Raw genomic sequence first — 20,415 nt, 5'->3', positions numbered from 1 at the left:
CCAAACAGAGTTAGCGAAGCATGAAAAAGGAGCATAAGGCTCCCAGTCTCTTGTTATCCTCACATCAAGGCAAGACGTCTTACCAGAAAATCTGATTTAGCCAAACCCCATGATGCACAACAGGAAACAGATAGAGCTTTTGGTCAGGAGACTGGACTAGATTTACTAGCAGTCTCTCTTCACCTTCAAAGTCACCTTCATTAACAGCCACTTCGCAAGCTCCTGCAGCTTCAAGGAGAAACCTAGCGATTTCAGAGCAAGGCAAGTGAAGACGTAGATCGGTGGAAATATCCCAATGACTCCTCACAGCTTGGAATATTTGACTTGCATGGTACACTGTGCATGTTAGCTTTTATTTTTTTTTAAAGAACTGTGCAATATGCAATGTAAGAGGTTATGAAGGAAAGCTGACAAGAAAGCAAAGTCACTCATTTAGAGAAAACACTTGCAGGAGATCAATAATTGTCCCTTCAGTCCCAGAAGTAAGAGGCAGAAAAGTAAGGTGTATTTTATCTACAAACTTAAGAAGTCCAGCTCATACATTAGAGAACTCAGCAACTTAAATGTTAGGTGCTTACTGAAACACACACATGGTCCATCCTGTGATAAAAGCACAAACAAAGGCAGTAAAAGAACAAATGGACTTCCAAAGGCAACAACTGCTTGCAGAGCCATTGATTTCCCCAGCACTGGGGTTGGTCTGTGCTTTCATGGGGTTCAGCTCACAGCTCTATCCCTCCCTTTCTGCTCCATCCTGTCTCTGGCACACCCCATCATGGGCCCAGAGAACTAGTTTCTAGTAGCAGCTGTAAATCATTCTTTACGTTAACATGGGGCACCTGTTTTAAAACTTCCCCTTTCTTTTTCCAAAGATTTTAATGCTCTTCAGAAAGGTTGCTTCACATCCCCTGTGACTCAAAGCAGACAGATAGCAAGACTGAAACTGGTGGATAGTTTCTAAAGAAATCTAGAACGCCTACATGCTTTTTAATTACATAGATATGTACACACTTAATTAGATTAAAAAACAATTACCAGAATTTATGATATGAACCCAACTATTCCGCAAACTGGGATTGCAGCTGAGTTTGCCTTTTGACTCCTTTTTTTTTTGATTCTCTGTAAATGGTCCCGGCTGATGTTTCTCCTTATGGTGGAATACAAAAGGCAGTTTTTGGTAGGTGCTCTGACTGTTCATTTCTGGAGTGACACTAGCCTTTTTCTATTCCTGAGGCAGGTTGGATGGAGATGGCAATTTGTTTATTGGACATACATGATGCTGAATTGAAAAATAAGAGATGACAAGAACTTATGCTGAACACCATGGTGTAAACGAGAGAGTCTCTTACTGTGCAGACAGGTACAGTAGGAGAGATCCCTGCAGGGAATAGAAGTTCATGTTGCACCAGTAAGTTCCCTGATATACATTTCTAAATATGGATGGGTACTCATTATGAAAGGCAAGTATTTCACCGGTGCACGTACGTAATCCTGTCTTTGAAAAAAGTGACAGGTGTACGTGTTTGCTGAAAATATCCCAGAAATCCATGCTTTTGCAAAGTAGTGTCTCACCTGCTTTTGTTTGACGGAAGTACCCACAACAGGGATCTTTTCCTTAACGCTTCATGTAGCTAAATAACTTTGTAAATAACACCCATGGACTTGCATGACTTCACAAAAGCTCAAAAAACTTCTCAGCCCATGCTATTCTGACAGCAGTGGATGGAGGTGAGGAGCTTCTCGCCCTCCCCACACACACAATGCCATGTTACAGGCAGGTCTGGTGCCCTGCTTGGGGTGTGCTGCCTGGATGAGACCACCTGGTGCATTATCTGCCTGATGTCGACATCATCTTGCAAATGAAATGTTGATTCTGGCAGTCTGGTTAGCAATATCTCCAGTCTATCAGTCAGATTAGACACTAAAAATCTGCATCTAAACCCAGTCCCATGAAAGAATTGAACAATGTTTCTAGCACGTGTAAAATTTTTGGGCATTCAGGACAAAGATGAATACTATTGTGAGGACTGCTTTTGTGCTGCTTGAATAAAACAAGAGCAGACCACCCTCTACTTCCCAGTCTCTGCCTCTGCTATTTGACCAACCCACTGAGTGGGAAACTTGTCAGAGTATCCAACTTAGCAGTCACAGTCAAAGCAATGAAGCTGATCACAGGATTACAGAAATATTAGCTGAGAAGGACCTTTGGAGGTCACCCAGCTCAACCTCCCACTTGGAGCAGGGTTTTTGCGAACACTGGATCCGGTCAGCTGTGGCTTTGTCTAGACAATGTGTAAGACCTTCAAGGACAGAGATACCACAACGCCTCTGGTATAGTCTGTCCCAGGGCTGCACCACTCTCCTAGTGAAGAATTTTTCCTAAAGTCCAATCTGAAATTCCAAAGGGGCAGTTTGATGCTATCACCCACTGGTATATTATTTGCTGCTACTCAGATCAGTTGGTCCCTGTCATTGTTGTAACTCCCCCTCCCCCAAGCAGTTGTGGATCCCTAACCTTTCTCTTCCGTAGATTAAACAATCCCAGCTCCCTCTACCTCTTCTTGTAGGCCATGTCCTCCAGGCCCATGACCATCCTGATAGCCCTTTGCTGAACCCTGTATCTTTAACTTCCTTTTGTAACGAGGGGACCTGAAGCTGGTCATGGAATTGCTGATGTGGATGAGATCTCCAGCATGGAGAAGAGGGGGCTAACAACTTCCCTCAAACTGCTGCCCACCATCTTCGTCTTGTGATGAGAGTCCTGGTGGCTCATGTTCAATATGGTCCATGTCCTTTCCAGCAGCGCCACTCTCACTTGGCTTCCAGCCTGCAGCAGTACATTGGGCTTTTTCCTATCCCAGGCGCAGGACTCTGCACTTCTGTTTGCTGAACTTCCTCAGATATCTCCCGTCCAGGTGTCAAGGTTCTCTGTGTCCCTCTGAACTGAAGCTCTTCTATTTGGCATGTCAATCCCTCTCCCCTAACTTATTATCATCCACAATGAGGACGCACCTTGTCTCTTCATGCAAGTGGCTGATGATGCTACTGAACAATATTAGCCCCAGTCTACTACTGGAGCCCAGCGGTCCAGCCAATTTTCACCTCCCCTGACAGTCCAGTCTTCCAGCCCGTACTTCCACAACTTCTTTCCAAGAGTGTTGTAGAGACGGTATTGAGAGCCTTCCTGAAGCCAAGTAGTCTTATATCCACTGCCCCCCCACCATTCCCATAGCCAGGCATTTCATCACAGAAGGCAGTTTTGTGGGTCAGGCCCAATTTGCACTCCATAAATCTTTGATCATTCCCTAGTACCTTCCTGCCCTGTGACATGTCTGGAAGTGGACTCAAGAGGTTGTGCTTCCTGCACTTACCCAGCACTTGAGACAAGGCTGTCTGTACCATGTTCTCCATCTCAAAGACAGGCACAACACTGGCCCAGTCCCAAGGACTTCACCAAGTCACCATGATTTTTCCTAGCTGAAGCTCGCTATTACTCTCAGCCCCTCGGAGTGAGCCCTACCCAGCCCTACAGATCTGTGCACATCCAGCCCCTCTGAGCAGTCCCTGCTGCTGGCTGCACCCGTTCATCCCAAACTGTCGGGGCACACACTGAGCTCTCGTGCAGGCAAAGAGCACATCACTGTTTTCCCATGTTTCATGTCACTTGGTTGTCTCCCTCACTCGTTGATGGCCCCATGGTGTTCACTACAGGTTGCCTCATCCGGAAACAGCATACGTGCAGCTCCCTTGCAAACCCTCTAGATCTCCAGTGCTGAGTGTGGGAAGCCTACGGGCATGCAGCTCCGAGCCTTTGAAGAGGAGATGAGCCCGGGAGGAGAGGAGCTTCCATGGCAGCCTTGACAGTTGGCTGCACATCTGAAATTTTTAAGTGGCACATCTGCAAAGCCTCGAGCAGCTCAGAGACACTGACGTGGGAGAGCTGGGACTCATTTGACTGTACAACCAAAGAGCGGAGGACCAAGCAGACTCGAACCCCGTTTATTACAATACCCCCACAGGGAGAACTCTCAGCTCTCTGAACTACTCTGTGCCACTGAGGAACAAAACCTGCAATGCATGCTACGAGCAGGAGAGTCACCAACCTGCTCATACCTCTAGTTATCTTCTAAGCAATTGCCTTCTGAAGATACACTTCAATTAAGGGTGCAGTAACGGTTGCCTCTCTCCATCACTGTGCAGAGTAAACGAAAATGTGCCAGACATTTCTGCTGTTCGTGGGTCACAAATCCTTAACCCTTGTGATCTTGGCAGCAGGTCCTGGCCATTCTCTACAGAAGACAGAAGGAAAAAAAGCCCAATACTTCAGTACAATCAACGTACAACGTTGCTTCCTCTTAGAGGAAGAATGTAAGAAGTTAGTTTAAACGTCTGTAAATGCTGTGTACAAATTCCCCTGCATGTCAGTGCTGCTCATATAGAAGGGATTCTGTATGTCTTTGGCTGAGCATCTCAGGTTTGGGTATATTAAAATGTGTGTAAATCTTCAGCTGGATCTCAGAAGGAAGCTCTCCATAGCTAGGGCCGAACATCAGGCAACATATTTGCAGCACGGTATTTATTAATGCAGTGAATTTAGCTCCATTTCCTGTTTGCAACATATCCAACAAACAGACCTCAGTTGTTATTCCAAATGTGTTTATAATTGCATTTTATTTCAGGCCTGTTTTATCTGTACATATTCCAGTTTAAGGAAGGTCACACGCACTCCCTTGTTTCAAGTACAACCCCTCACCCACATGACGTGTTTTCCTGGATGGCTGAAACCTTTCCGAACAGCCGTCTGCTCCTCTCCCACGCAGGCACAAGCGCAGCCCCAGACACATCTGCAGCGTATTGCCTGGTGGGCATGAGCCAGGCCCCCTCAACACACAGCTCTCCAGTCTCCTCTGCCATGCTCAGAGAAACTCTTCGACTCCAAAAAGTCTCCTTGGCGCACATGGGGTGGAAACCCTGGGAGAGTAACCTCCAGGGGAAGATGCTCAGGTCTGTTGCGGCCATGACGGTTCATGGCCTGCCCGGATGCGAAGCGGCTCCCACGTCACCTGAAAGGCAGCAAGTCGTCCTAGCCTCTGGCCCATAGCCAACCCCAGTTTCACCAGGGGCGAAAAAAGTAGTGAAGCATGTATCCATGTACGATCTTTTCAAAACGTCGTTAAGAACACTGCGTAAGATTAACGGTCTCAGAACCTCAGACCTTTACAGGAGAGGTAGCTCCCTTGGACTAATTTTTGTTCAGGCACCACAGAATCACACAGAATCACAGAATGGTAGGGGTTGGAAGGGACCTCTGTGGGTCATCTAGTCCAACCCTCCTGACGAAGCAGGGTCACCTACAGTAGGCCACAGAGGACCTTGTCCAGGCAGGTCTTGAATATCTCCAGAGAAGGAGACTCCACAACCTCCCTGGGCAGCCTGTTCCAGGGCTCCGTCACCCTCAGAGGGAAGAAGTTCTTCCTCATGTTCAGGCGGAACTTCCTGTGCTTCAGTTTGTGCCCATTGCCCCTTGTCCCCTGGGCACCACTGAAGAGCTTGGCCCCATCCTCCTGACACCCACCCTTCAGATATTTATGAGCATTTATTAGGTCCCCTCACAGCCTTCTCTTCTTCAGGTTGAACAAGCCCAGCTCCCTCAGCCTCTCCTCGCAGGGGAGATGTTCAAGTCCCCTCATCATCCTTGTAGCCCTCCGCTGGACTCTCTCCAGTAGCTCTTCATCTTTCTTGAACTGGGGAGCCCAGAACTGGACACAGTACTCCAGATGAGGCCTCACCAGGGCAGTGTAGAGGGGAAGGAGAACCTCCCTCGTCCTGCTGGCCACACTCTTCTTGACGCACCCCAGGATCCCATTGGCTTTCTTGGCAGCCAGGGCACACTGCTGGCTCATGGTTAACCTGTCGTCCCCCAGGACACCCAGGTCCCTCTCTGCAGAGCTGCTCTCCAGCAGGTCCACCCCAAGCCTGTACTGATGCATGGGGTTGTTCCTCCCCAGGTGCAGGACATTGCATTTGCCTTTGTTGAACATCATCAGGTTCCTCTCTGCCCAACTTTCCAGCCTATCCAGTCACCAGTGTGACTTCTCCATCAAGGGCTCTGCTTACCGTCACAGCTGAGGTGGGTTACTGCAAGATTCCTTCTGCAAGTCCTCTGAACACAAGGTTTGAGATTTTTTATGGTGTGTAGGTGTTGTTGTGTTTAGCATTGCAAGACTTATACATAACTTAGCTAAATCTTGTTTTTAGAAGTGACTGAGGTCCTCAGGCGCTTAAGTAGTCAGAGCAGGATTTTAAAAGCTGTTTGAGAGATGACGTGGTTTCATTTGAACAGACAGGAAACAAAGCAGGACCTACAAAGACGTCCTGGCAGTAGCAAAGAAAGCTTATAAACTGCCTGTCATTTTGCTTTACAACCACCAAAGTCTTCTCCTAACACCTAACTTCAAGCTCAATCCCAGAGCAAAGGGAGAAAAAATCCAAGATTGGAAAAAACGTACAAAGGAAAGGGCAACAGATGATAAATCCTGAAGGACTAGTGCATTAGATGATGGCAAATCCTTTCTGAGCAGACATCAGATGCACCAGATGGGGAGGAACTGAATGATGTATTGGGAGTCAAGAAAGCAAAAATTAAAAACCTAAAATATTTTAGTCTGTTTTGCCAGGAAAACAGCTTATGTGATCACATTGTAAGTATATCTGTGCCTCTTTCTTCTCCCACTTGTCCCTTTTCATCAAATTAAATAGAAGTAGAGAAATCTTCCAAACAATTTATGTGTCTACAACTTCCACAAAACAAATAGCCAAATAGAGAAGACGCTTTTCCGAGCTGCAACACAAACTCAACCCTTTTTTAAGAAGCCAAGAGCCCAAAAGGTAAAGTTACTCTCGTATATAATGCTTTTACTGTAGGAAAAGCTTGCGTAAGAGAGAGCAAGTCCTTAGAGCGCACTGGCTCAAGAACAAGATCTATTTACATTAGAGAACTGGCAAGATCATGACCCTCAGCTTAACAGACAACAGCTTGCTTTTGAAGCAGGCAAAGAGCAGTTTCAAGGTAAATTAGCATCAGGTTTTGTTCACCTTAATAAACCACATGTTGTAAGCTACAGCAGACGGCCAGCTGCTTCAGTATTGACAAACGTATTTGTTGAAGAAGGGAAGCTTCCTTGGGGCACCAGCAGGGAATCAACACAGAGGGGTAATGGAGAGTCAAGCTTGAGTTGACAGTAAAACTGAGGGCAAAAAGGGTTAGTAATAAGAAGGCAAGAGTGGAAACATCTAAAGGTTGGAAATCAATACAACTCATTCACGAGCACGAACGAGGAAGTCACCAAGCAACAGGGAAAAGAGGAAACTGAGAAGACGAGGGGCCAAAGTCAAGAGTGACAGAATTCAGAACAAATTGTTCAGAAGCACAGAAAGGCGGGGGGGGCGGAGCTAAAAGCTACTACTCACCAGAATTTCTCTCCCTATTCTTTTCTGCCATCTTACCAACCAGATTTTCTTCTCACTGTTTCTACCACCCTTTGTCCTCCTGAGACATAAAGCATTTCCTACCACCAGCTTTCCACAGGCTTCGTGCTTCTGCTTTGTAGGCAGGAGAAAACAAGACCCAATGGCAGGAAACTCAAGATCATATTCAAAGATTAACACAGGCAGCAGCTCTGACCATGCTTCCTGCCCATCCAAAGATCCTCCCCTCTTACCAAAGGCCACTTCCTACACACATCTCAAATCATACTTTATATTTGACACATACAAAGCACTCGACAGCATCTCACTTCCTGAGCAATTAAACTGCTGTATACAGTAATTAAACTTGTTGTATACATTTAGCATTACCACAGAATAAATTAGTTACTTTTTCGAAAAAATCAGTATGTCTCCGAAGCTGGAAACCCCCTTCCATAAAGACAGATAGATGGACAATAGGGGAAACTATGACATAACAGGCTTTGACTACCTGAAGTGCCTGAAGCCCAGCTGAGCCAGAACTGAGGCTTTGATGGAAATCTTACAAGTTCTGTTTCCCAAACCGGTGAAGACCAGAGCCTCAGGAAAAACTGGAAATTACTTAGCAAACAGAAAAAAAATTCCTTTAGCTATCGCATGCATGTGATACGCAGTAACCACTTGCAGCTCACAGCTTGAAAGGGTGCTTTATTTTGTTTCAGTACAGATTCAGTCCAGTTCACAGAGAACACATTAGTTAATACATATCTTCACTTTGTAGGAGAAACGGGCATGAACACGAGCACTCAGTCACCAGCCTTTTATAGCAAATTTATGCAACTTTTGTGTCGGAAGCATCATGTATGGCACACAGGTTTCACTAGCATCCCATCTAGCGGCGCTGTAACACCATCTCTAAAAACACAGGAGAGGAGGATGTAAGTCTCAAGGACTGTAAAACTATACATATACTGCTTGTGGATTTAACTGTCAAAATCTTGTGTTTGATGTTAACTTGAAAGTTTGTTTTAATAGCATGTGACCCTGAATAATACATGCTCTTCCTGTTCTTCTTCGCTTTAAGCAGCCATTGAGAGCTGAGGAGTTGGAGCAGACAAAACTGCCTCAAAACCAGGTCTCCAGGTCTCTGTGAGCTGCAGTATGCAGCCAACAGGAAGAAGGGTACCCGAATCTCAGCACAACAAAGCAATCTCCCATGTTTGACCATTTTATTAGAACCTGAAATAGCAACGAAGGCAAGGACAGTTAGCTAAATCAGTTCCTGTTAACCTAACAAACTTACTGTCCCTATTAAACATATGGTCTAGTAGCACTGATAAGGCTTTGGGTTGTTCAAAGCACAACACAGGACTTCAGAGTCCAAAAGCTCATCTACTTCCCCTACACATCCAGGCGGTCTACATAGAGACACTATCATTCTTCACAAAACCTTGCATACTTTCATCAGAGTTCTGTGATACACCTAGTACAAACTCTCCCCACCACAGACAGAAGTTGTATTTTTAAGCAAAATAAAGCCGATCAATACTGTACACAGTTATTGTCTATGTGAAAATAAAAAAACCCCCAAAAAAACCCAAATCCTATTTCCAGTGGAAGGATTAAAGGGTGATTTCTTTTAAATCATGTTCGCTGTAAGGGTGACAAAACCCCAATACCCTCCACAACCTAACATGAAACCAGCAGAAACATGGAATATACTCACAGAATGAAGATGAGAGGACAGAAAAGGGACTATGCAGGATACTTTCAGTCTGAATCATGCTTCAAGTGGCTTCGATTTTCAAAGCCATTTTAAAAGTTATGTGCACTTAACTTGCTCCTGAATAATCCACTATTTTTCTGACCTTTCCACCTAATTACTTTTCGCTCCTCTCAAAGAGCAACAGAAAATGAGAAAACAGATCATGGGAGACAGAGACAACGAAAGCAGTGAGTTAGCATGTACTATCAAGTACAGAAAATATTCTATAAGCTGTCAAATGTAAGTGCAACACAGCAACTTTGATTTTTCCTCCACTTACAGCAATCACGTTTTGAAATGTTTAAAAGAAAATATCTAAAGTTCATGCCCAAGCTCCTCAAAGTCTTAAACACTGCATCTTACAACTGCGAGAACACTGTTTGTCTTTTTATTTATAAATCAAGTCTGAAATATCTTACAATGTATTTTTAATTTCATTTTTCTAAAGAAACAGCATTTAAGGACTGAAAGAACAGTGTGCCATTAAATGTTAAGGACCACATTTTAAAAACCTTTATTTAAAAAAAGGTTATATAAGTATGATGAATTTAAGCTGTATTTTAAAGTCATCTACTTAAGCATCCCAACAACTGAAAATGAAGTGCAAAACTGGAAGTCCAGTCAAAGATGAGGCTGTAGAGTTGAGCTCAAGATAGAAGAGGTCTACCCATGGCAGGCACAGCTGCACACTCACAAGCTAACTCAGTCTGTCTCAGCCATGAATCCTGCAGATCTGAGCAACACTGCTGATTAGGTCAGCTTGATCTACTTAATATAAACTTTCCCTTTCTAATAAGAAGGATATTAACTAAAGCTTTCAGTTAAGCAATAAAACCTTTCTAATTAGCAACAAAAAATAAAAATGACATGCTTGCTGTTTCAGGCACTTTCAAGATCATAGTTTATTTACTGTAGGTAAAAAGCTAGTATACAGATTAAGGGATCCCTTAAATTTCAACTCTACAGTTATACACCATCTAGTATTCTTGCTCTGAATATTAACCAAAAAAAGTTTCTAAACACCTGTAAGCCCCACTATAAATCTGCATTGTTATGAAGAAAAAAAAAATCAATGTTTAATTTTTTCAATGCATAATATTTACACTGTGAAACCAATGGGAGACAACAAGCAGCAGCAAAGAGGCAATAAATTTTAAAAAGCCAAAGTTTTAGATATTTTTTTTACAGTAGTGTGCTAATCAGCATAATTGTATATAAAAAATTAAAATATAGCAAAGCATCCCATTACAGAAATACTAACCATTTGAACTGCAGTCATTACTTGCTAACTGTTTACATGCAACACCTGCTAGGACTGATTTTGTTTTTAAAGTGTAAAATAGATTATGAGGTTTAAGAGACAAACAATAATTTGGGTACAAAATTAAAAACCGCACTCAAGAATTGTACTGGTCATGAGCCTCTTCCATACTGGGGAGGGAGGAGAAAGGGGTAGTACAAACAATGACAGAAAGCGATCTCTTTCCTTACACTAATTATCAAAGGCAATGCATAGACTGAGAATACCTTGATGGCAAACTCTGTAGACACTGGAAACAAACAGCTTTCACACACATGCTCTGCACAGGAGGCCTTTCTTTCCATTGAATGGCAATGGCTGATGGCAAATAAGGGGCACCAGGTGTACAACTAAGTAGATCTTGCAAAATACTAAGATGGGGCAGTTGTTAATATACAATTTGAACTATATATACAATATAATGGAATGTATCCCATCCCCAAACTGCTTTATGAAACAATTGGACCTTTCTATACTAGCTTTATGACTCAGCTATGGCTCTAACGAAAATGTAAGTACACAAGACACTTGCATGAAAAGTAAAATTTATGGGGCATTTTACAGGAACTATTGACAAAGCTGCTTAATGGCATTTCTGCTTTTAAAGTAATTTTGTTAGATATAATTGAAACAACATCTGTGTATAAAATGCCCTGACAGACACTTCAACATGGAGCTTTGGTGACTTAAAAAGGCCCTTTTTTAATCTGTTTTCAATTGTTCTGCAGAAGTACTGATGCATGCACACGTCTGTCAGCTGAGACTAGTGATCAAGCTGCATGCACATTTCCTCCTTGAGGTGCTTTCCATGTTAAACCACTTCAATAACAATAAGATGAAAAATAGATTAAACAAAGTATTTCAGATAACTCAGACTGAATAGGAAACGGAATGCCAATATGGCAGTAAAGCCTTCTCCTGTTGTTTTTAAACAGGAAGGTCTCTTGTACCAGCAGAATCCTGTATACAGATACACAGAGAAGGAGGGAATACACCACTTATAATTCCCATTAAACAAGAGCCGATTCATCATGTGAGAAGGTACAAAGTACAGAAAACATGAATAGTCAATAGAAGAGAAACAACTGGTTTACATGAAAGAAGAAAGAACACTTCAGTCTGAATGCAGTTATTTTGTGAAAGCTGCTACAACAGCCCACAGAACCTCATTCGTGTTGGCTTTCATACATTCAACCTCAGGGTCTAAATCCAGAAGCTGCCGCACTCTCTTTGTGGCTAAATCATACTGCTCATCCAAAAGGGGGGCAAAAGCGTTCTCCAGAACATCTGAAGCATGGGCTAAATAAACAAGTGCCAGCAAGCGCTTGTCCATGCGGTGAGGGTCATTCACCCATTTGTCAAGAACTGCCTCCTGAACCTTCTTGATGAGGCGCTGTTTGATATTGTTGTTGGTGAGAGGGTGCGTAGTCATGTCAAAAAGAAGGAAGTTCTGTTTCTCTGTTGTCAATACACCTTTTTCCACTAGATTTTTAGCTAACCGTTCACGGACATTTCGTAGTTGGTAGTGCAACTTCAGTGGGTTCCATGTTTCACCTAAAAAAGCAAGCAAAAAACCCAACAGTCAGGCAAAGTTTAAGATGTAGTATTACAGTGATTTTTCTTCCCCAACCTGTGATGCAGAATGAGTTGTCAAATTCATATAGCTGACTATTACACTAAGATACTGTGCTAATGTCAGCATTTCTCTGGTCTCTGACCTCCCCAGTTACAGGCATAGAGACAGAGACCATGAGAGCCTCCGTGGAGGAACTTCAGTGTAAGTTTGAAGTTTGGATGAAATGCTAGCTAAGCCATGACCTGATTAAGGATGTGATAAATAAGCAGTCTTGTACTGAAGAAAAAAAGCCAAAGCTCAAACCAGTCATGAAGACAGAGTTGATTCTTAAAAACAAAAATAAGCATTTCACAGAATCACAGAATAGTAGGGGTTGGAAGGGACCTCTGTGGGTCATCTAGTCCAACCCCCCCGCCGAAGCAGGGTCACCTACAGCAGGCTGCACAGGACCTTGTCCAGGCGGGTCTTGAATATCTCCAGAGAAGGAAACTCCACAACCTCCCTGGGCAGCCTGTTCCAGTGCTCCGTCACCCTCAGAGAGAAGAAGTTCCTCCTCATGTTCAGACGGAACTTCCTGTGCCTCAGTTTCCTCCAGTCTTGTATGTTCGTCTGCTTCCAGCCTTTTACCATTTAAGAGACTGGAAGAACTTGCCTTTTTTTCTGCCACAGAGACAAGCTAATGCACACCTACCCTGTGTATTTCTTTATTTCTTCAGGTTTTTGTTCTTCTCTCCCTTCCTGCCACCACCAGGTGAAACAGTGACCATGCACTGTGTGAGTGTGTAGTTGTGTGTGTACACAGAAGCACACGTTGGGCAGGGGCTTTAATGCTCCTATAAAAATTATTTCCAATGCTTTTTGTTAAGGCAGAGCACATGACTGTGTGCACGTAGAAGAGGTAATTTTAAAAGCACAAAATCAGCATCAACAGCTACTGATAAAGCTAAAATTGTTAAGCCCTGAGAAATCCACCTTTGCTTAAAATTTTTAGCTTGTTAAGTAAACTTTTATGTCCAGCCTACCTAAGTATTTAAATTCCTCTCTGATATAAAAAGTCTATGCATTTTAAGAGGTGAGAGAAGAACCAGCATTAAGTATTTCGTACATAGACGGGAGTTTTCTATAAATTATATGAGAATTTCTGTACCAATTTTTTTCTACATCAGAAAGCTTTTTAAAAATTCATTGGTTAACATACAATAACAACAACAACCACCACCACCACAGACAACTTCAAGGCTTCTCTCACTGTGATGGAGGGTGACATACACTGTATCCACATGAAAGCCAAGTTAAGTAAACAAAATGAGGTGACACCAACTCCATAGTCAAAGGCAGAGAACCCATCCAGGCCCGAAGAAGAAGAGAAGGCTGAGAGGGGACCTTATAAATGCTTATAAATATCTTAAGGGTGGGTGTCAGGAGGATGGGGCCAGACTCTTTTCAGTGGTGCCCAGCGACAGGACAAGGGGCAATGGGCACAAACTGAAGCACAGGAAGTTCCAGCTGAACATGAGGAAGAACTTCTTCACTCTGAGGGTGGCGGAGCACTGGAACAGGCTGCCCAGAGAGGTTGTGAATTTTGCTTCTCTGGAGATATTCAAAACCTGCCTGGACAAGGTCCTGTGCAGCCTGCTGTAGGTGACCCTGCATGGGCAGGAGGGTTGGACTAGATGATGCACAGAGGTCCCTTGCATCTCTACCTACACCATTCTGTGATTCTGAAGTCTCTGTAGGTCCCACACCTCACTGAATGCAATTCCCCAGCTTGACCATAAATGCAACTATCTCACACACACACACACACACACACACACACAAGTAGTTTCCTTACAGTGTTTCACAGGGCAAAGGCTGTTTCCTATATCGTTCCAGGCTGGATCAATGGGCTGAGGCGAACTGTATGAGGTTCAACAACGTGAAGTGCCGGGTCCTGCACTTGGGTCACAACAATCCCGTGCAACACTACAGGCTTGGGGAGGAGTGGCTGGAAAGCTGCCTGGTGGAAAAGGACCTGGGGGTGTGTCGGTCGACAGCTGGCTGAACAGGAGCCAGCAGTGTGCCCAGGTGGCCAAGAAGGCCAACGACATCCTGGCTTGTATCAGCAATAGTGTGGCCAGCAGGAGCAGGGAGGTGATCGTGCCCCTGTACTCGGCACTGGTGAGGCCACACCTCGAGTACTGTGTTCAGCTTTGGGCCCCTCACTACAGGAAGGACATTGAGGTGCTGGAGCATGTCCAGAGAAGGGCAACGAGGTTGGTGAGGGGCCTGGAGAACAAGTCTTACAAGGAGTGGCTGAGGGAGCTGGGGCTGTTTAGTCTGGAGGAGGCTGAGGGGAGACCTTATCGCTCTCTACAACTACCTGAAAGGAGGCTGTAGCGAGGTGGGTGTTGTTCTTTTCTCCCAAGTAACTAGTGATAGGATGAGAGGAAATGGCCTCAAGTTGCATCAGGGGAGGTTTAGATAGGGTATTAGGAAAAATTTCCTTACTGAAAAGGGTGGTCAGGCACTGGAACAGGCTGCCCAGGGAGGTGGTGGAGTCTCCATCCCTGGAGGTGTTCAAAAAACATGTAGCTATTGCACTTTGGGACATGGTTTTGAAGGCATGGTGGTGATGGGACTGGAACAGGCTGCCCAGGGAGGTGGTGGAGTCTCCATCCCTGGAGGTGTTCAAAAAACATGTAGCTATTGCACTTTGGGACATGGTTTTGAAGGCATGGTGGTGATGGGTTGACGGTTGGACTTGATGATCTTAGGGGTCTTTTCCAACCTTTATGATTCTATGATTCTATGTTTTTTCCACATTTGTTAGGTGGATGTGGCTATACAGTAATAAAAATCAGTACTGTGGTGACACCTTGTGACCAGTCTCCTCAATTACACAGACAATTGCTTGTCCAGTTACTGATGTTCTAATTAGACCTACAGGAAGACCTAAAGCTTTGATCCAAACTTCTGTATTCCCCATACTTGCTTCCCTTAGAGGCTATCTTATAAACAACATCAGCCTGGCAAACATCACCTTACACATTCATATAAATATTTCCACGATGGCTTTGAACTGATATGTACTGTAACTTCAAGCAGCATTCTTCACATTGATGATAATTTTAGACAGAGTAGCCATTTTCCAGGATCAGGCCCTAAAGAAAAATTCTAAAGGAGTTTTTGTTTTGGTTTTTTTTAATAAACCAAAACATCAAAACATTCTTCTTCAAAAGGGCAGTCCTCTAAACCATGGGAAATGCAAAGAACCCTAACGCCATCGAAGACCTAATAATTAATAACCATATGCAAGTAAAAATGATTGATCCAAGTCTTAGCCACAGCACTGACGATAACCATCCTCCCAGAGCCAAAGCTCAGCAGGGTCAGGAAAATCTTCTCAGCCCAAAGAAAATCTACAACACCGCTCATTCATTAGTTGACCTTTTTTGAATGAGTACTAACGATGTGCTCTGCACTGGGAGAGAAGGTGGAATGTCAGCACAAATTGTGTATCTGGGACCAGAAAAACGTATTGCTTTTGCAGACTGTAAAAGTGAAGGAGAGCTGAGCAAGAATGGAACGGCAAGGCTACACAGCAGCCATGCCCCCTACTGACAAGGTCTGCTTTGTTCTCCTCTTCGTCCTCCCTGACAGCTAAGGAGCAAGAGGGGAGGCACAGCAGGGGCAGGGGTACCAACTGGCATGCACGGAAGACTGTTTAAGGGGGTACAGGACGAATGGGAAGAACATAATGGGAACAAGATGACAGAGAAAGGTGGAGACATTTCCCTCATTCTTGAAACTCTTACTAACCGGTTGTTACAAGTAACAAAGAAATTTAGCTAGACAACTTCAAGCCTCATTACCCCCTACCGCCTGCAGTACTAACCCAAACCATTCTATGATTCGAATGCTGTGGACAAAACACTGGGTTTTTTTTCCCTGCACTGTTTGTGCAACTGAAGTGCTTCTCTGGTCTACGCCAAGGAAACTGCATTTTACGTGTTTTGTCAAAACAGACAAACCGTGGTGATGAACTCTGGCTACAGAGGAAAAAAGAAAACAAACCACAACAAAGCAACAAAAGCACTACATGCTAAAAGACGGTCATTGTTAATTTGTTTAATTTACACATCCTGAGGACACAACTGTTGGCAAGGTATATGAAAAATATTAACCGCAATTGTAAAGATGAAATTTAATTACATATCATTTTCTTGGCAAAAACTTACTAGCTTTACAGGAAGAGCTGTGTGCAAGGTACTCATCTTGAAGACTGTTTTGAACAAGTAGAAGTATCTAATATTTGAAAATATTTACTACATTTCCCCAGTTAATGTAAAAACAGAACTCCTGACTGTTCATTGTTTCTTCATGATTAATGGCCAAATTATCCTCAGCTTTTACATCTACGAAGCGAGTTCCTTACTCCTTTCTTTATCAAAAGATCTGAATCCTTAATCCATACACCTACACTCCAAACTTCCACTAACCCTCATTACCAACTACAGAGAAAGGCAGTTATATGTCCAGGATGCAGTCCTGATTTACTTCAGGGTCATCAGATGGCAATTCTTCCACAGAGCTGAGATGTCCTCTGACACCTCCATCTAGGTCCTTTCTGTACCAAGTTAAGTCAAAAGCAACAGGTACTTATATTTTATTAAAGGCTACAATGAACAAAAGACTACCCAAGAGGACAGACTAATTAACTTCTTTTCATACTTTCTCCCAAAAAAACCTTACAGTATAATCTCTAATGATGCCACACAATTATATAATCATTATATAATTTACTGAGGCAGGAAAAAGCAAATACATTACGTCCAAGGCTTACCACTAAGCAGTTCAATCCAATTTTGTACTGTTTCAGGAGGCTGGGTCTCTTTTATATGTTTCAGAGCTTCATCAAGCAGAACATCCCCTGTAGGAGCATCTGACTTGCAAATCACCTAGGACAGAATAAAATGCAGTCAGTATTTTGACTTCATTCATATACCATAAACATCCACCAAAAAAAACCTGGAGAAGTCTACCTGTTATCAAAATCAAGGAAAGGAAATTAAAAAAAAAAAGGAACCATCTCTAAGAATACACAAGTTTAAAAAAGTACCTAACTGTTAAAAAAAAAAACAACTCGGATTTTAATTGCAAAGCTAGGTTAAGTCTTAGGTTATCTAAAACTTAAGTTAACCTTAATTGACTAAAACTACAGTATTAAAAACATGCTTAATAACTAATTTTTTTAAGGAAGATAATCCACTAACCTGACCAGGTCCTTTGCTTCCTCCCCAAAACAAAGTGTACTACAGTGTTAAATTACTCTCTGATGGCAGACTATTTTACTGCTTCAGGTCAATTTATTCAAAATACTGCAGGTAAACAATTAGGCCAGGTGAAATTGAGAAATAAGTTACCAACTGAAAAAGCAGGAAAATTGGTTTTCTTCTTCCGTATATTGATAGATAAAAATAGGTTCAAGACACAATCTGTAAGTTTTACAGCCCTGAAGAACACATTGACCAGCAGCACTATGTTCCATTCACTAACAGTTAAAACAAATGTATTATGCACAATACATACATACTAATAAACCCATTAATATGCAATAATAAATGCAATAGAATTATAAGACTGTTATTAAATAACTTCTCAAATTGAGTTCTTCCCTCAACAGAGCACAGGACAACAACAACAAAAATCCTTCAGTGACAATAAAATTTAAGAAATCGAGTAATTGCTTGTTCACAAGTAGTTACATAAACCATGTACAAATACAAATTTTTCTGGTAGGAAAACATGAGCACCAAATGAAAACATACAGACTGAACTATCCCAAGTCAATACAATTTAATAAAAACAAATCAACAGTAACACCTATCTTTCCTTAGCAAAAGAATTACTACAGTTTCAAAGCTAGTTATTAAAATAATGATTAGATCTGGCAATTTATATAGTTTTACAAGATGGCACTTTATAAGCATCAGGTAAAAAGATAACAGGCAATTGACAGAAAATCTAACACATCAATACAATTCCACACATACAAGAGAAGGAGGAAGTGAAAGCTCTTATTTTTTGTAATGCTTTGCAGTAGTCAGAAAAGTGTCCTGGAAAAGCTTTAAGTGTCCTATTGAAATACATCCCAAGTTTAGTTGTGTTCCATAGTTCTAACAACCCTTACTACAAAGACAGAGGAGTACAACACTGAAAGGAGTTGCAATGGTAAGACAGCTTCAATACCAGCAAGATGATCCCAAACTGGAGATATGTGCAAAGTCAGTGAGACGAAATCAAAAGGAAAATTGCTGGAGAGATCTTTGTGAACACCTAACCGGTCACAGCTGGAACACTATTTCCAATTTAGATAGTATACATAAAGCACAGAAATGAAGATTTTCAATTAAAAAAAATCAGCAAGAATGAACCAGTCCGCAATGCCAGGCTAAACAGAACAAAGTTTGTTTAGATCTAACAAGAAAGCATTTCAGACATTTTTACAAAGAGGGTATCAAATAGTAATTTTGGGTGCCTACTTTGGGAAAAATAAAGGACAACAGCTTATTCTGGAAATATGGAAGATGCAGGAAGTATTTCAAAAACTTCAACAGGCAAATTAAACACCCAGGGAGCTGCTGAATTGCCTTCAGTGGAGAATTTTAAGACTAAACATCTACCAGGGAGGGACCAGAGAAACCTCATTATCTGTTACTGCATCAGATTAAATGGTCTCTGGAGATATTGTCCAGGTCTCCATTTTGAGGAGGTGGAGATCACTCCAACGATAAACCTGGGATATTTGGTTTCAAGAACACAACTACATTTTAATCCAGACAATCCCTATTTGAAACTAAACACACAACAATGCATACTTATCTTTCTGATTTACAAGCTTGCACCACAGCATCACTCAAAGCCTCTACTAGCCACATGTAATGATATTACCCATGTTTCAGTTCTGTATCAAGATTCTGAATATTTTGGAAGTTTGTGTTCTTAAATTATACAGAGGCGTACTTCAGCTTGGATTTTTAAACTGCTAGATTGCAGCTATAAAGAACCAACTTTCAGCTATTCCTTTAGTAATTAGCCTAAACCCACCCAATTTATTTATCTTTGCTTTTTAAAACTGATGTTCCAGCAGTATTTTAATTTCTTTGAAGTGTCTTATATAATTAGTTGCACAGCAGCCTTAGTTACACTGGATCGCTCCAGCCTGCTGCATTTGGTAACCTACTACTAACCATCCCACTTACACAGGCAATATGTGAAGTCATCTTTTTAGCCTGTTTAATTATTAACAAACTCCAAAACAAACAAAACAAACCTCACTGAAGAAATAAAAAATGCTTTCAAGTCTAGGATATACATAAGGTGGGTTTTTTTTAAAGTTTAGAAAACACCTCTCCCTGCTTATTTAGGGTTCTACCACTGCAAAGAAGTTTAAGAAGCTAGCCACGATATAATGCACCACCACAGTATGAGCCTAAAAACATACAAGCGTTTAGAGCAAAGAGCTGTAAGGAGCACAGACCCCCCCACTCAGCTTGGGACTCCAGTCAGGACTCCATAAGCTGTTGTGAAGCCACAATGCACAGCGATTTTGTTTCCTAGTTTACTGTGCTCTGCAGCCAGGCATACAGCACTGTTTCTTCTCAGTTCACTGTTACACTGAATATTGACTGCACAGATACTTCTGTTTGTCCTTCCCCTCAAACCAAAGTATTTTGGTTCACACTTCCATGGTATTTCTCTTTCCCTCCCCTTCCCAGCACATCAAGACAGACAACAGCACAAGCCCAGCTACCTCTCCTATCTTCATGTATCTGCACTTTTCTTGAAAGATTTGTTGATGAATGCTTCTCGGCTCTCTTCAGTCATAACACCATAAGAAGAGTGGGAAATTGAGTGGGTTGGGGATCTTGTAAATTGAATCATCACAGAAGAAAGGGGAATTTTTTTTCCCCCCTCTAAGAGAGGAGCTAAGATAAAGAAAGAAGCTAAGGTCTCGATTCTTCAGAGATGATGGTCCTTAGCCTTACTGAAAAAGTTATTTCTTTATTCCAATTTTTCAGTGATTTATCAGGTACTAGATTTGCCTTGTCTCCAACTGCTGAGGAAATTTCAATTATACAGAAAATTTAATTTGCATTTTCCACAAAGCAGCTTTGCAATTAAGCAATGCTAAAGATTAAGCACTTGTGTTGATTTTTAAGTAAATGTCCTTACTTAGTTTTAATACAAAAATTCACTCATGCATGTATCAACTCAGAGTTGTCAGCTGTAAAATACTGATGCTAATCTGCCAATGACTCCTTG

The 20,415-nt window shown here is 42.3% G+C and overlaps 1 protein-coding gene across 1 annotated transcript in view; it reads right to left on the bottom strand.

Annotated features, from left to right (window-relative positions):
- Positions 1–8,155: 8,155 nt before the first annotated feature.
- GOLPH3 (golgi phosphoprotein 3) overlaps positions 8,156–20,415 on the bottom strand; it is a 35,010-nt gene continuing 22,750 nt past the window's right edge. Inside the window, exons 3-4 of the mRNA XM_075411159.1 lie at positions 16,934–17,048; positions 8,156–12,086 (exon numbers count right to left, since the gene is read on the bottom strand). Of these exons, the coding sequence (XP_075267274.1) occupies positions 11,662–12,086; positions 16,934–17,048 (540 nt within the window). The 3' untranslated portion in view covers positions 8,156–11,661. The remainder of the gene's footprint in view (positions 12,087–16,933; positions 17,049–20,415) is intronic.

The sequence above is a fragment of the Opisthocomus hoazin genome, chromosome Z (genome assembly GCF_030867145.1).
Source record: "Opisthocomus hoazin isolate bOpiHoa1 chromosome Z, bOpiHoa1.hap1, whole genome shotgun sequence".
Classification (NCBI taxonomy): domain Eukaryota; kingdom Metazoa; phylum Chordata; class Aves; order Opisthocomiformes; family Opisthocomidae; genus Opisthocomus; species Opisthocomus hoazin.
The sequence above is the reverse complement of the archived record's forward strand: the minus strand, read 5'-3'. Positions and strand labels throughout refer to the sequence as shown.